Source organism: Chrysemys picta, chromosome 9 (genome assembly GCF_011386835.1).
Source record: "Chrysemys picta bellii isolate R12L10 chromosome 9, ASM1138683v2, whole genome shotgun sequence".
NCBI lineage: Eukaryota > Metazoa > Chordata > Testudines > Emydidae > Chrysemys > Chrysemys picta.
The window spans coordinates 86,380,001-86,394,731 of NC_088799.1; the positions used below are offsets into that span (position 1 = coordinate 86,380,001).

General features: G+C 42.3%; 1 protein-coding gene across 6 annotated transcripts in view; it reads right to left on the reverse strand.

Annotated features, from left to right (window-relative positions):
- Positions 1–462: 462 nt before the first annotated feature.
- PAK3 (p21 (RAC1) activated kinase 3) overlaps positions 463–14,731 on the reverse strand; it is a 194,211-nt gene continuing 179,942 nt past the window's right edge. For all 6 annotated transcript variants that reach the window (XM_008170040.4, XM_042851056.2, XM_008170041.3 and 3 more), the window contains 4 exons: positions 14,516–14,615; positions 13,861–14,057; positions 7,946–8,083; positions 463–7,252 (listed from right to left, as the gene is read on the reverse strand). In XM_008170040.4, coding sequence (XP_008168262.1) covers positions 7,163–7,252; positions 7,946–8,083; positions 13,861–14,057; positions 14,516–14,615 — 525 coding nt within the window. In that variant the 3' untranslated portion in view covers positions 463–7,162. The remainder of the gene's footprint in view (positions 7,253–7,945; positions 8,084–13,860; positions 14,058–14,515; positions 14,616–14,731) is intronic.

Sequence of the window (14,731 nt, forward strand, 5' to 3'; positions counted from 1 at the left end):
TTAAGGATTCATTGAGGACTGACAGCTGATGAGTTAGTGTGAATGAATGTTTTGTCTGAATATAACTATATGAATCAGTGACAGTAGGTCTCAGAAAGGCTTAAAACATGAACAGTGTGAAGGAGTGATGTCTGCCTGAATTTGCAGACAGCCTGGAGGAGGGTGAACTACCCTATACATCTCAAAGAGGTGTTATCTCCAAGACCCATAGCTCTGGGAGCTTCCGCCAATGCAAACCCCGCAAAGGACTGCGTGTGTGGTAGGAAGAAAAGACTGCAGCAGGCCCAGTCCATACACTGCTGCCAGTACACTTACCACCCATGTTCCAAGTGGGGGAGAACCACAGGGGGACCCATGTCACGGGGTGCTTAGGGCCCAAGATTATCTTAATCCAGCCCTGATATTATTTTGCTGTACAACACAGGGAAATCCTTTGGAGAGAGCTGAGAAAACACAAGTCGGTGGTATTTATAACTTTTATTTGCAATACTTTAGGTCCAAGTTTCAAACTGCAATATTTTTACACTCAAGACACAGTCATGCACAATCCATATTTCAATTTTCTATTGCTTCAACCACAATTTAAAATAACTTAATGTTGGAAAGAAAAAATTCTTTTAAAAAAATGGATGCTGAGGTCAGTACGATGGATCCATGCCATCAGCATATTTACAAAGTAAATAACTTAGTTCTCTTTTTAAAAAGATCGTAAGTACCTCTTAATCCAAAGTTACAGAAGAATTTCACTACACACTTTTTTTTTTTTACAGATAAACACATCCTAAAAAAAGGAAGGTACAGCAAAATGAGATACATTTTTGATAAACAATGAAAATGTAGGATCCTCCTGTTTACTTTTGTCTAGGTACCCTGAAGAAAAACCCAGCAGACACTAGTATAGCTGTAAACTAGTTGCTTCTGATTGACCGGGAGTTTACAGGTAGTTAAAACTCAAGCCAGTTAATGGTTGCAGGATTCTTTTGCCAGATCTTACTAGAATGTATGTGTATATGTGTGTACAGCACATGCAGTGCAGTATAAATATACATATACAAGCTCTAGAATAACTCCCTTGTGTAGCCCCTGGACTCAAGTTCTACCCATAAGGTTAGTTATTATTTCCACCATGGCCTTCTGGTCCATGCAGTACTTTGCAATTGGGTCATGTCCGTAGCTCACTCACCCTCCAAGTCCAAGCAGCCAGACTATGGGATCTGCAACCGAAGAGTTGACCAGCCTTTTTCTGTTGTTGTTCTACAGACAGATTTATTAACACGGCCTAAGACTAATATAAAGATTCAAAGCAATTGTGCACACATTTTGTTTGTAACCTGGAAGTTCAGTGGTCAAAATCTTAGCAGGCATGGATGCAAAAGAATGCCTCAAAAGTGCAACATTCGGCCTATTACATGTAAAGCACCACGTGCGAAAGAAAAGGCTGGGTCTGACCCTCTTGCACATCCCTGCTTATCCAGAGAATACTTCTCAGCAGCCAGCACATAAAGTGACATTCTGTTTGGGTGGCTCTGCCTTATCAGAACCTGCTAATTAAGGGCCAGCTGCTGCTGTCATTGAAGTCAATGGCAAAATTCTTACTGATTTCAGTGAGAGCAGAACTGGATCCTGTATGTTCCCTAAGCGTACAGTAAGGTTGGACAAACGAAACAGAGAATATTCAGCAGCAAAAGGATTTTAGTTTAAAACAAATCAAGCCAACATTATTCCCTTAAGTCTCCTACTATATTATGCCAACATGTCACATCTGGGAGACAGGCTCAGGAATGTCTTGGGATTGCAGGCAGTGATCTAGTGGAGGTTATGCCCATGAGGGACTTGTTCTCCAGGCTGAGGATGCCGATTTAAAACACTGCTGTAAACAGGCAATCGAAAAAGGACTGAAATGAGAAGTGTGACCACTTTGTCTCAGATAATGATACTTGGTTAGAAGCCACTGAGGATGGAAGGAGCAGAGAGGGATTCACAAAGAGTAATAGCAACCAAATAAAATGTAGAGACTAGGAAGAGCCGTAACAGCGGAGGGTTAACCCCCTTTTGCTTCTCTCTTTGGAACTATTCGTCTAGCTGTTCCAAGTCCCTGAAGGGAGTGAAGGGGAAGACACACAAATGATAATTGCTAGGTGCACATATTTCCTCACTTGTAGTCTGTGATTCAAACACGTATTTGAAAGTGTGCATTGACGCCTCTGAGATCCATCTGCAACGATTGCCAGCTCACTGCTCCTGATTTCAATCCTCGCTTTCCCTACTTGCTTTGACACCATTTAGTAGGCAACTGGTAAAAGCAGGTGTCACTGGCCATGCCTTGCAGTAATTGAGCACTAAGCATGAGTGGCTATGAATGTGGGCCCCACTGGCTTGGAGACAGCTGCACCTGGCACACAGATGCTAATGCAGGCATTTTTAATCCTTTGGGAAAATGTCAGGTGCAAAGCCACCATGCTCCAAAAGTAAAAAAAAGGTCATTTTTCATTAAAGCAACTTTAACACTAATATATTATGTTACCCACAATTTCCTTAGTCACGGTCAGATTCTGAAACTTAGTGCTTACTCAGAAGAATAGCTAAGCAGTGATAGTATTTGCAGAATCAGACCGATGACTGACCAGAAGGCACCAATGAAGAGAACATAAGCTTCTTTCCCCCATACCCTTTTTGAGACTGCAGATATTCCCAAAGATCCACACAACCCGAGCGTTGAGCCAAAACAGGTAGATTTCACCTCCAAGTAGGGTTTTATGCATTTGTGACACAACCCCAGTGTGCTGACTCATCTCTGAACCATTCATAAACAGGGGAAGGTGTAAGCAAGATTCTACAGGGTTCACCTAGAGAACTATCACTTTAGATCAAGGATGGGCATGAGCAATGAGGTGTTTTAAAGATACCTGAAGATCTCAAGATGCAGATGCTCTGGTAGAAACCTGAGCGAGATATCAGAACGGTCGTTCTTGAAACACAAAAGTGGTCCTTTCCCTTGTCCTGAAAAATATGGTTTAAAAATGAAGGTACTTGCCCAGTCCAAGAGAATAACTATCTTGAAAGCTGGAGGCTTTGCTTCTGGGCCTTAGTCACTTCCCCCCACCGCTCAGCTTTAAGTTACTGAGTGTGAATGAATGATACTCCATTGGGGAAAGATACAGGCTAGTGGCCTTTTATACAGCTCAGAAAGGCTATTCTAGCTTTGCTGTGCATGCCCCGGTGTTTCAAGCAAAGCAACATTTCTTCCTGCCTTCATTGGTAGATTGGAATCTCTCTGGCTTGTCAACCAAGTCGTATGCAAACCCGCTGAGCAAAGAAATATATTTATTTACATGCTTCATGTGCAGTATTGAGGAATACTCCTTATGTAGCCAAAACTATGACTCCATATTGGAAGTAACAACTACATAGGCAATTGGATATGATTTAGTATTTCCCTTCTTTAGTGACTGGAATGTGTTTGGGGCAGAAATTGGGGGGATGGGCTGATAGGAACTATAATGTTGAGGTGCTCTCATTAGCCTCAAAGAAACCTGAACGACAACAGAATAAATAAATAACTGAGTTCGTCTGTGTACAATGAGATTTGGCCAACCAGTAGCCAGTGATGGAAAACAGACACATACGTATTTACAAAAGCAGAAAGACACAACAGGTGATAACGCAACCTTTGCCCGATACTGTGACCAAAACCTGAGAGCACTGTAAGATCCAGCAATTCCTCTGGCTCCCGTGAATGCATGCAGAAGCCTTGTTACATGTAAGGCTTTTTTTTTTTTTCCTTTTCCATTTTCTTAAATAAATAATCTGTACTGTGCTTCTCAAACTTCCCTGATTTGACAGCTTTCTTGCTCCTGTCCTAGGACCTTTCGGAACCCTGGCGAGCTAACGGCCATTTTCACACCTCATCATTATAGGGGACTGGAACAACATTTGAGACCGGGAAGTTCTTTACTGTATTATGAATTTAAAAATAAAATAGGAAAAGGCAATTAATCAGTCTATCAATACCTGGAATGAAAGTGTCTGAAACATGTACAGTATGTTTATCTTTATATATGCTTTTGGCAGGAGGAACAGCTTATCTCTAATACTCCTTAAAATATACATAAATAATTGCCTAAACCAGGGACGGCTCTCAAAAAACAAGATGGTACCAGAGACTTATCTGATTGCGGACATCTTTTTTGTTCTGCAAAGGCAATGCCTATCCTGATGTGCTATTTTTCAATTCTGTAATTCACACACAAGGTCTGTCTCTTTCAGGATTGTTTTCCACTTCCAAGTCTGCCTCCAAATCCAGGAGGATATAAAAGCAGCTGCTATCTTTCTGCCTCCACTGGCTTGAAGCATTTAGTGCCACAGAATCTCCCAAGCGAAGAGCTGTAGGAATGCTACTACTCCCTTAGATAAAGGGACATAAAGTAAACGGTCCCTTTTACAGAGTACTCAGCTGGGCACTTATAGCTTGTGTGCTGGATGCAATCACTGGCAGGAACTGGATTTCTATTGAATCTTGTCGGCATGCGAGGAATCTTTTTAAAAAGTAAAATCTCTGGATTTGCTGCTGCAAAATAAAATAAATATTTTTACAAATAAAATAAAAATTAAGGCCTCTTATTAAAGCAATTGCATTTAAAAAGCCAGTGTCAACAATATTTCACACACTGGAGCATACACCATTCTGAAGTGTATATCTTTGATTATACCTTTTTAAATTTTTTCTTTGAAGGGTGGGGCTGGGATAAAAAGGCAAAATATTTATAGCTGAAGATAACAACTAGGGAAAAAACCCAACGAATCGAATAGCATAACCTCCCAAAAAAGATTTGTTCTGGATATCCAGCAGAAATGCTCCACAGAAAGCGCTTTCCTTTCAAGGGACGGATGTACGCACCTTTGTGGATACAAAGACAAGAAAAAGCTACCCTGGAAATAGAAACTGTCACTTGCCCCTTTACTTCTATGTGGAATTTAAATTCATTTCTTTACGATTGATTCTTTACAAAATAAGGTTGGGCCTTCGTGAGCTTGAATCACTGGATTTTCAAAGAAGCCTAAACTCCCATCTCCTAGATGTCTAACCTGAGTTGACAAAGACAAAAATGATCCCACTACAGAAGAAGAATCTTTACTTATTTGGGCATAAAACAAAAACTTGTTCTGCATCCCAGGAGATGGGGGAAAGTTAATTAGCAGCTGAGTATGGTAAACTAATAAACACTGCCTCAGTCAAGCCCCAAAGAAACTGAGGTGGACAAATAATGAGGGTCAGCCAGCTGGCAATATTAATGAAAGTCACAACCCAAAGATATCACTAAAATCCAAAGCCAAACGAAGGCTCAAGGCCTAAGCACCCTTAACTCTGACTAATGACAACGAGTTGAGGATGCTTAGCACCTCTCAGGAACGCTCAGCTCCTTGCAGTATCAAAAACTAAATGTGAAGTCACGTTGATCTACATTCGAGGATTTATTATTATTTTTACAGAGGCAGGCTCCCCACTACCAATAGCCACATCCTACTGTTGTTTCGAAGGGCTTTGATTTTTAAATGTAGTATTAACCCTAAAATCCAGCAGCAAATAGTCCATACACATTACTTTTCTGAGTGAAAGCCAACCAGGTCTGTCCGGTCACATAATACAAATTGTTGATTAAACTATTCTGCTCCTTTACAAATAAATTTACGAGCCAGTACAATCCTCAGTCATTTCCAGCCATTATTCTCTCCTCGACATACACATACTAGCATTAAGGTGAGTTTGGTGCATGCATTGAGGGGAGAGTTAAAGGCTGACCCAGTTTATGGCCTAAGAGTATTTATGTACTCTAGACTGCATTTACCTTTCCCTCCCTTCACCCAGCACTACAAAACCCTTGTTTAAATACATTTCCTCCACCCTCTTTTGTTGCATTGGCAGGAGAGCTCATGCAGAATGAAATCCTGCAAACTCTTACTTGAGTAGCCCCAACATTTTCAATAGAATTATTCACATGACTAAGGGGCACTCACCGGAGTAACAGTTTAGAGCACTGGGCTGCCTAATTGATTGGGAATTTTACAGACGCTACCTGTCCTTTTTCAGCAGTCATAAGCCAGCCATGGGGATGGGCAAACTCGGTTCACACAATCGCTAGGCTGAATTCTGCCCCTCTATTAAATCTGTGCAAACCCAAATTTAAATAGGGCTGCATTGGCATGGAGGCAGCCGATAGCAGATTTCAGCCTACTGTTGGTTAGGGTCTCATGCTATGAATAGCTGGTGTAATCCCACAGGGCGCTGAGTGCCTCCCGTCTGCAAAGGGGCTGAGCGTTCTCGGCTCCCTTCAGTGGGAGTGCCTGTCTATCGCACTGCTGGGGAAGTTGTGTGCTGAGCACTTTGCAGGAGAGATTCAGCACCTAGCAAGACTGGGCCGCCATTTGCATTACAGCTTTGTAGCAGACGGGCCCTTTCTGAGCAAACTTGCTGACCTTTCCGCTTTTCAGTTTACAAGAACCTCACCAAGGCAAAAGTACCATTGTTAATTGCACAAATCATGCTGCCAAGGACCCGAACTCTGTATGTTCACGGTTGAAAGCGTATATCTCATCAGGATGCTCTTCCTGCACGGTGGGTGATTTATTTTTGGTTGGAAAAGCACTTTCACTTTCATCCTTACCATCTAATGGTACCATGAATGGGCAAATACTAGCAAATGGGTTGTATTCAAAAGACAACTCAGCCTGGAGGAGGTTTCTTAATGCAGGAGGACCCTTCTTCCATTCCAAACCAAACCAAAAAACTCAGAAACGTGATTGTGAATCTTTAAGAACCAACCAATCATTTAAAAGTGAAATGCACAGGATGGTCACTGGGAGTCTCGCTACTGAGTTTGTTTGACCGTGGAGATGGCTGAGACAACAAGGCGATTTCTGGCCTGGCAGCTCGGTTTTGGGCCCTGTTTCATCTGAGAAATAAATTAAGAAATCAGAGAGCAGGAAGAAGACACGTGATAGGTTTCTAGTCCTCGAAGAGCTGGAAAACAGCTGGCCTCCATCATGACTGTGACTGTTTGTCCTTATGTCTGCCTGTCCTGCAGCACAAGAATTGAGGTTTTACAGAGTTTTGTTCAGTCCCGCTCTGGAGGGAGCTGGCCTGGGGTAAAGCCAGTCCACAATGCTAGCGGCTGCTGTTCTTAATTGCTTCCTTTGCTGCAATGATGAGAGGAGTCAGGCTGGAGAGAGGCTTGGCTAATTTCAAAAATGGATGCTATTAAAAACAAAAACAGAAAGAAAAATTATTCATTATTTTCCATGCAAAGCCCATTTACCCTAACTTTCAAGCAGCTTTTTTGTTGTGCTTGCGCCATACTTAGGCTCTAATTTTAACAAGATGCAATACTCTGTAACTTTTCAAAACACGAAGGACAAATTCATCTCTGGTGCAATTCTAGCAACTCCAGGGATGAATTTGGCCCAATCTTATTGTAGGCCCAGATCCTGCATTCAGAACCTCTGAGGCGCAGGTTCACATCAGTTGCCTTTTGCATGAAGGCAAAATTCTGACTACAGAGTGCTAGGTGACAGAGTGCACATTGGCCTCTCATCTCTGGGGCCAGACTCTCATCTCATTTACACTTGTGTTTCAGATTTGGTTAACTTCAAAGGATTTCCTCCTTAACTGAACCCAGATAAGTGGAGGAGCATCAGCCCCACCTCACACCCCCTTTCCTCTGCCCCATTCAAATACCGTCACTTGGTTCTGAAAAGGAAAATGATACACATTACAGAACAGTTACGGCTAGTGTGAAAAGTGCCAAGCTTGAAGTGAAATTCACTATGAAGATCCGACTACGCCAACTCCCTGTATAGCTAGTGGGGCTCCATATTTGGAGGACACAAATGCCACCACTTACATAGACTTTTCACTTGCAATCACCTCCCACACCTGTGCCCATTTTACCTGTAAAAGCTCCTTGGCAGACCCTCGTCTGTCTACGTCCATTTCCAGACAGCGGTTCAGAAAGTCTCGGAACACAGCAGAGAGTCTCTCAGGATTTTGAAGTTCTGGGGTTCCATTAGTAGCTATCAGATACAAAGCCTAGAGAAACATTAAACCAGAGGGTTTAACCTATTAACCTCAACATCTAATAGGTATTCCTGTTTAAGGCCAGGTCTACACTCGCAACTTTTGCTGGCAAAGCAATGTCCATTACAGGTGTGATTTTTCGGTGACATTTCTATGCTGGCAAAAGCCCTAGTGTAGATACATAAATGGCTTTTGTCCATGTAGCTTATTGCATTTGCTTAATAAGCTAGTCCAACAAAAGCAATTTTTTGCTGGCATAAGTTGTGCCTGCAAAGGGGGGCGGGGCGGGAAGGGGGGTTGCTGGTATAGCTACCCTGGCAAAACATTTAAAGTGTAGACCAGGTCTAAACACATACACCTCTACCTTGATATAACGCTGTCCTCGGGAGCCAAAAAATCTTACCGCGTTATAGGTGAAACCGCGTTATATCAAACTTGCTTTGATCCACCGGCGTGCACAGCCCCGTCCCCCCGGAGCGCAGCTTTACCGCGTAATATCTGAATTCATGTTATATCGGGTTGCGTTATATCGGGGTAGAGGTGTATTTCAAAGAAACAAGGAATAATTCAAGTGCATCTCTGCAGTGCTCACTGTTCCCTTAAACACCGCTTCCATATGACTGAGTGATGCAGTAGATACTTCCATTCATTCTGGACAACTGGTTATCACTGTGATTTTGTATCATAACTCAAGTGCAGTGCACCAGTTCATCAATTCAGAGAGGAAAATAGGGAAATTTAGGACTTGATTTTCAAAATACACCTACAATTGCATGCCCACTTTGCATGCCCACTTAACAGGTACACAAAGTAGATGGACATCTGCATGGTACAAGTTGCTAGAGAGTAAACTGAAGGTTTTGTCAGCTGGGCAAGTGACAATGGGACTCTGATCTCTGGGGGGGAGGGGGAGGACAGTTTGGGACTACTGGCTAAGCACATTAGCTGGAGGTTTTTGCAAAAGTATAGGGGCATGTCTACAATACAAAATTAAATTGACTAACTTATGTCGTCATACAGCCGTCACAGTAATGATATCACTTGTGCATGTCTACACTTTGCTCCTTGTGTCGGCGGTGTGCGTCCTCACCAGGAGCACTTGCACCAACTGAACTGTCAATGGAGGGATTGTGGGATGGCTCCTGAAAGCCAGCAACAGTTGATGTAATCAACGCTGTGTCTACATTGACACTGCATAGACCTAACTACATCGACATTGGCTCTACACCTCTCATGGAGGTGGAGTTATTAAGTCAGTGTAGTGAGCGAGTTACATCAGCGGGAGCAAAATTTTAGTACAGACACTTACAAAGTTAAGTCAACTTAAGATGCCTTGCATCAACCTAACTCTATAGTGTAGACCAGGACTAAGAAATTAACTAGTTAATGCAGACATTTCAAGTGTAATCTTTGTTTCAGAATATGCAATCCATTGAGATGAATGAGCTAGTTCACACTTCAAAAATGATTGTTTCAGAAGACTCAGAAAGATAAAACTATAACCGTTATGCTTGTTTCACATTTTCAAGGTCATCTTCTAAACCCAAAGTTGTAGAAACATAATTGGAACAAAATAAAAATAAAGGTGAAAGCTAAGATTCTGGAGCAAGCTAAGAATTCAGTGGCAAGGGTTGAATTCCACAGCAAGTTCCTGATTAAGCATCCACTGGGCCATTTGAGTGCACAAGTACTCAGTTTGTGCACACAATCACATCATCAACAAATATAAGCATGGCACACAATTGCACATGCATTTGTGTCCCTTCATATTTGAAAATACGGTCCTTAATGCTTGTGGATAAGGAGTAGTATATGTTTGTCATGAGTTGAGGACACATCAATGGACCTCCAACAATGTCTTATACTTTCATTCTGCTCTGCAAAACCCAATATGTTTGTTCTGGATATCTAATCAGAACACTGACACACAATCCTGCGAAGGGAACATACCCAATGAGGCCTGAGTGAAGATCATTAGACACATTTCACTTGTGATTGAGGCCTAGAAAGTTGAAAACCTATAGCACAAGCCTATTATGCCACTACAGGATGTTGTTATGACATGAACACTTTGAATCCTTTCGTAGGTTACAAAAGGGACCTATGGAACCCTACCAACTCTTCGCACTTGGACTTTCAGAATAAGAGGAGGCCTGGAAATCCCTCCCAAAAAAATGTTTCTGTTAAAACAGTACCAGTTCTGTCCCATTAGCATTCAAACAGAGAGTCACCACATCCACTTTTTTTTTTACCATCTTAAACATAGAGCAAGGCTTTCTAGGCCTAAAAGTTACCCTCTTAGAGCAACTGCCGTACACAAGCAGATATTTGCTTTGATCTTAGAGGGTACCTAGAATGTCAGGACAGATTCAGGTTTTATTTACACCACTGTCCATCCAGAGTAATTTGACTTCGCGGATATCTCTGGATTTACACTGATATCATTCAAATCTGTGTCACTATGTCTGAGGACTGCTGAGTTCATAGCTGAATTGATCATTTTCAGCTTTTATCACCTAAATGACTCCATCCAGACTGGAGACATTCTTTCCAATGGACTTTAAAACTTACTGACCCCCTTCTGTTTGCTGTAGGCTTAGTATCAATATACGAGTTGCATCTGCCCTGTTTTGAATTCCAAGTCAAACAGGAGCTGCAGGTTAAATGCAGTACCCCTTTTAAAAGCTGACTCACTGTGCTGATTTCATCACAATACATGAGTCATGAGGAATAGTCATCCTTAGCCAGGCAGTTCAGGGGAAGTGGGAAAGGAGGGAATTTTATCATTTATGTTTTGCAAAGGAGGGCAGAAAAAACATGTCCAGTATGTCGGAAGTGAGCACATTTCACATTGGTAGTAACTGAACTGCGAAGGGGCAGTAAGCATTTGGCATAGAGAAAAAAACAGAAAGGATTCAGCAGATAGTTACGGCTGCGATTTGGGAAAGTTAGATACAAACCTTATATGGGTCACGTGTCGTACCCATGTGTGTTAGAATCAGTTTATGAGGACTCTCAGGCTGGGAACTGTAGCATCCAAAGCACTCTAGAAATATTTTGCAATTTTTGATGAAAACTAATACAACTCGTGCAACAGGTGACTCATAGATAAAAAAGAAGAAAAGTGGGGTTTTTTTAATTGAAGCTTGGGAGATCCAACATGGATTGCATTTTTGTGCACTCAGGCTTGTGTCTCAGGGCCTGAGTGCACGTCTGGCACAGTGAAAATCACTGTGAAAAGAGAGTAACACTATTGCAGGCTGTATTCATGGAACTGGAAGCGAATTAAGATCTCCAGAGGCCAGAAAAGGGCACATGTGTCATAGACTGTCTCTGAACACTTGTAGTTCAAAGTGGAATGCGTTTTCTCTGCGCCTGGGAAATGACACAGGCTTTTGCATCAGGATGGCTATTAACTCTGTCCATGATTAATGACCTTTAAATGCCTTTATTATTTATTTATACATTTATATTGGTGCCAGCAACTAAAGCACCTGGGCACCTTGCATTATTAAAACAATTATTCACAAAATAAAGTATCAACCCTTCAGTTTAAAGCTTTGCAGAACTCCCTGAACACAGACAAACCCTTAAACACAACCATTACAATGACCTATAAATCTGACAGCAAATTGGCCAAACAGGTCTGTGGCTAGAAGTTCCCCAGACCACCCATGGGAGCTGGTTTCAGAGGCATGGACCTGTCACTGAGGATGCCCTGAAGAGTTTACTTCTGGGAACTAGGGTGAGCCAACAGATCATAACTTCAGCAGGGAGAGAGACCACCTCTTTGATTTAACCTGGGTGGGAAGAGGTATAACTGAATTTGAATGCAGTCACAGATGAGAAGCCTAATTAGTTTTGCAATAATTGATTTGCAGCTTCTAATCCGCTCGCTGGTATCATATAGTATGGAGATTGCAGCAGGTCAAAATCAGCTGGATTTCAGAGGACCAGCTGGAGACTTCAGTGACGCTAATTTTCCTTGCCAGATTTTGGGCCAAATCCTGGGCATGAAGGTTTCTGCAAGGGTTCCCTGAGGAAGATGATGGTGTATGGAATCATTCTCCCCACAAAGGAGCAGAGCACATCTGGTTGTGTTCAGAGGCCACTGCTGTAGCACCAGGGCTGCAGTAATAGTGTCTACTGCCCTGTCCTTTTGGAGGTGGGGCTCCCACTTCGTGTAATTATCAATCCACTCACCATGTCCCTTCCCCCACAGTACCTCCGTGCAGTGGTGCAGAAAGCACTGGACAGAAGCAGTCTGCAGGTTCAAATTATTGTGTGCAAGTGAAGGAAAGCCCACAGTGCAGCCTTTCCACGCTTAGGCACCGCATACCCCCAAACTGTGGCTTTCCAAAAGAATCAAGAACCTTTTGCAAAAGGTTCTGCAACGTCAAGTTTGTTTAAATCCCTATGGGCGACTTCATCCTTACTGTTCTTTTCCTTAATGGCAATGACCAACACAGTTTCGCCTCCACCATTATTTTTGTTCATCAGAGGCAGCGGTCTGTGTGCTGATGTGTGCAGTCTGGATATCACAGATCAGAACCTATGAGTATGTCTACACTGCAATAAAAGGCCTGCGGCATGGCCAAGGCTGGCCTGGGTCAGCTGATGCTGGCTTGTGGCACCTGGACTCACGGGGCTATGCAATTGCAGTGTAGATATTCGGACTTAGGCTGGAGCCTGGGCTCTGACTCCCTGTGAGGGGGGAGGGTCTCAAAGCCTGGGCTACAGCCCAAGCCCAGGTGTCTACATTGCAATGTTTGACTCCACTGCTAGGATTGCCAACCCTCCAGGACTGTCCTGGAGTCTCCAGGAAGTAAAGATTGTCACGTGATGAAACCTCCAGGAATACGTCCAACCAAAATTGGCAGCCCTACCCATTCCCTGAGCCCGAGTCAACTGACCCAGGGCCTGAGACTTGGTGCTGCAGGTTTTTTATTGCAGCATAGCCGTATCCCATGAGAGAACCCAGAGGCCATGCTTTGTTCTGATATTCTCTCTACACAAATCTAGAATTATTTATGAAATGTTAATCCATGGTCTGAATTCCTCCTAGTGTCATAGGGAAGGGAGATACAAGCTGGTAAATGTGGGCTGCGGTACCACTCCAGGAATCCACCCCAGGGAAGGGAGACCAGTGTTTAACTGGGTGTTCATTCAGTCATACAATTATGTAAGATTGTCCTTTAATAGTCACTCATTTTAATATGCAAATTGATTAACATAGGAAAGGACTAAATTTCTTAGGACAAAAATGTGAACTGTTCCATAATATAAATGCCCCAATTTTTTACTACCAATATTTGTGTGAAAACGTAACTTTAAAACTGCATTTACTAATAAGTCATTACAGATTTCACTGTAAGACAAGACATTTCATTTATTTAACAAATATACACTGATCTGTGTTTGGGAAAATTCTGCCCCCTCCCCCATTCTGTTTGAAATTCTTTTCACAAAACTCCATCAGCAGGAGAAACTTGGACTCAGAAAGATTCTTGTCATCAGAGATACGGCAGAAGGAGATTTCAGAAAACAAGCAGACATACTGAGAATTTTTTAGCATCCCTGAAGGCAAAAATGACACATATTGAGAATAACTCCATGTCACTTATCTTCTGAGGTGCCCTCATTTTTGTGCCTATAGCAACAGTGTATACTGGTATGCTGCAATGATACTGTTGAAACAATATGGAGCTTGTGTGGTTTGGACAGAATTTTGTATCTAAAAGTGGGACAGCATAGAAGGACAGTGCTATATGATTCCACTTGCACCTTACCCTGAGAGGATTTTCATTAAGGTACGGGGGTTCTCCTTCCACCATTTCTATTGCCATGATCCCTAAGGACCAGATGTCAACTTTGGGGCCATATGCTTTCCTTGTCACTACTTCCGGTGCCATCCAGTAGGGAGTCCCCACCATTGTGCTCCGTTTGCTCTGCTCAGGTGTGATCTGAGCACAAAACCCAAAATCAGCTGCAGAGAAGGGAAAAAAATACAGTTAACACCAACTTGGACTATGAAGCAAACAAATACAAATATTCCATTCTCCGCACAAGAATGCATCAAGGTATCTGGCTGGAAACATGGCCATGCTCTTGCTTACATAACAGGATATAACCAAACAACTATTGAATTTGATTGTTTAAGTTCTTTTAACAAAGTCGGACTCTACAGCTCTTATTTATGTGAGAAACTGCATGTCTTTCAGGCCCTTAGATCAGAACTCTGGGCTCCAAACATAGTCAATTAATTTTGAGTCACCTCAAAATTCTGAGGTTCTGAGATTTCCCTGTGTTGTTAACATTGTTCTAAAATGAAACATTCCTTGGCTGCAGTGGCCAATGTACTATCACTTCCTTCTGATAACTGGCAGTCGGTTAGCAATTCCATAACAACCGTTGGAATAATGCCACCTGAACAAGAACACCTACTCAATTTGACAGATCCATCCATCCCGAGAAGAATGTTGTCACTCTTGATGTCTCTATGGATCACTTGGTTTGAATGCAAGAAATCCAGCGCTTGCAGGCACTGATATAAAAAAGGAACATAAAGGTAAAAATTAATGGCCTGATTTCATTATATGGGGGGATAAAAATATCTTTAAAAGATGTAATTTCTAGATGAATTGTGAGTAATGGCAGAAT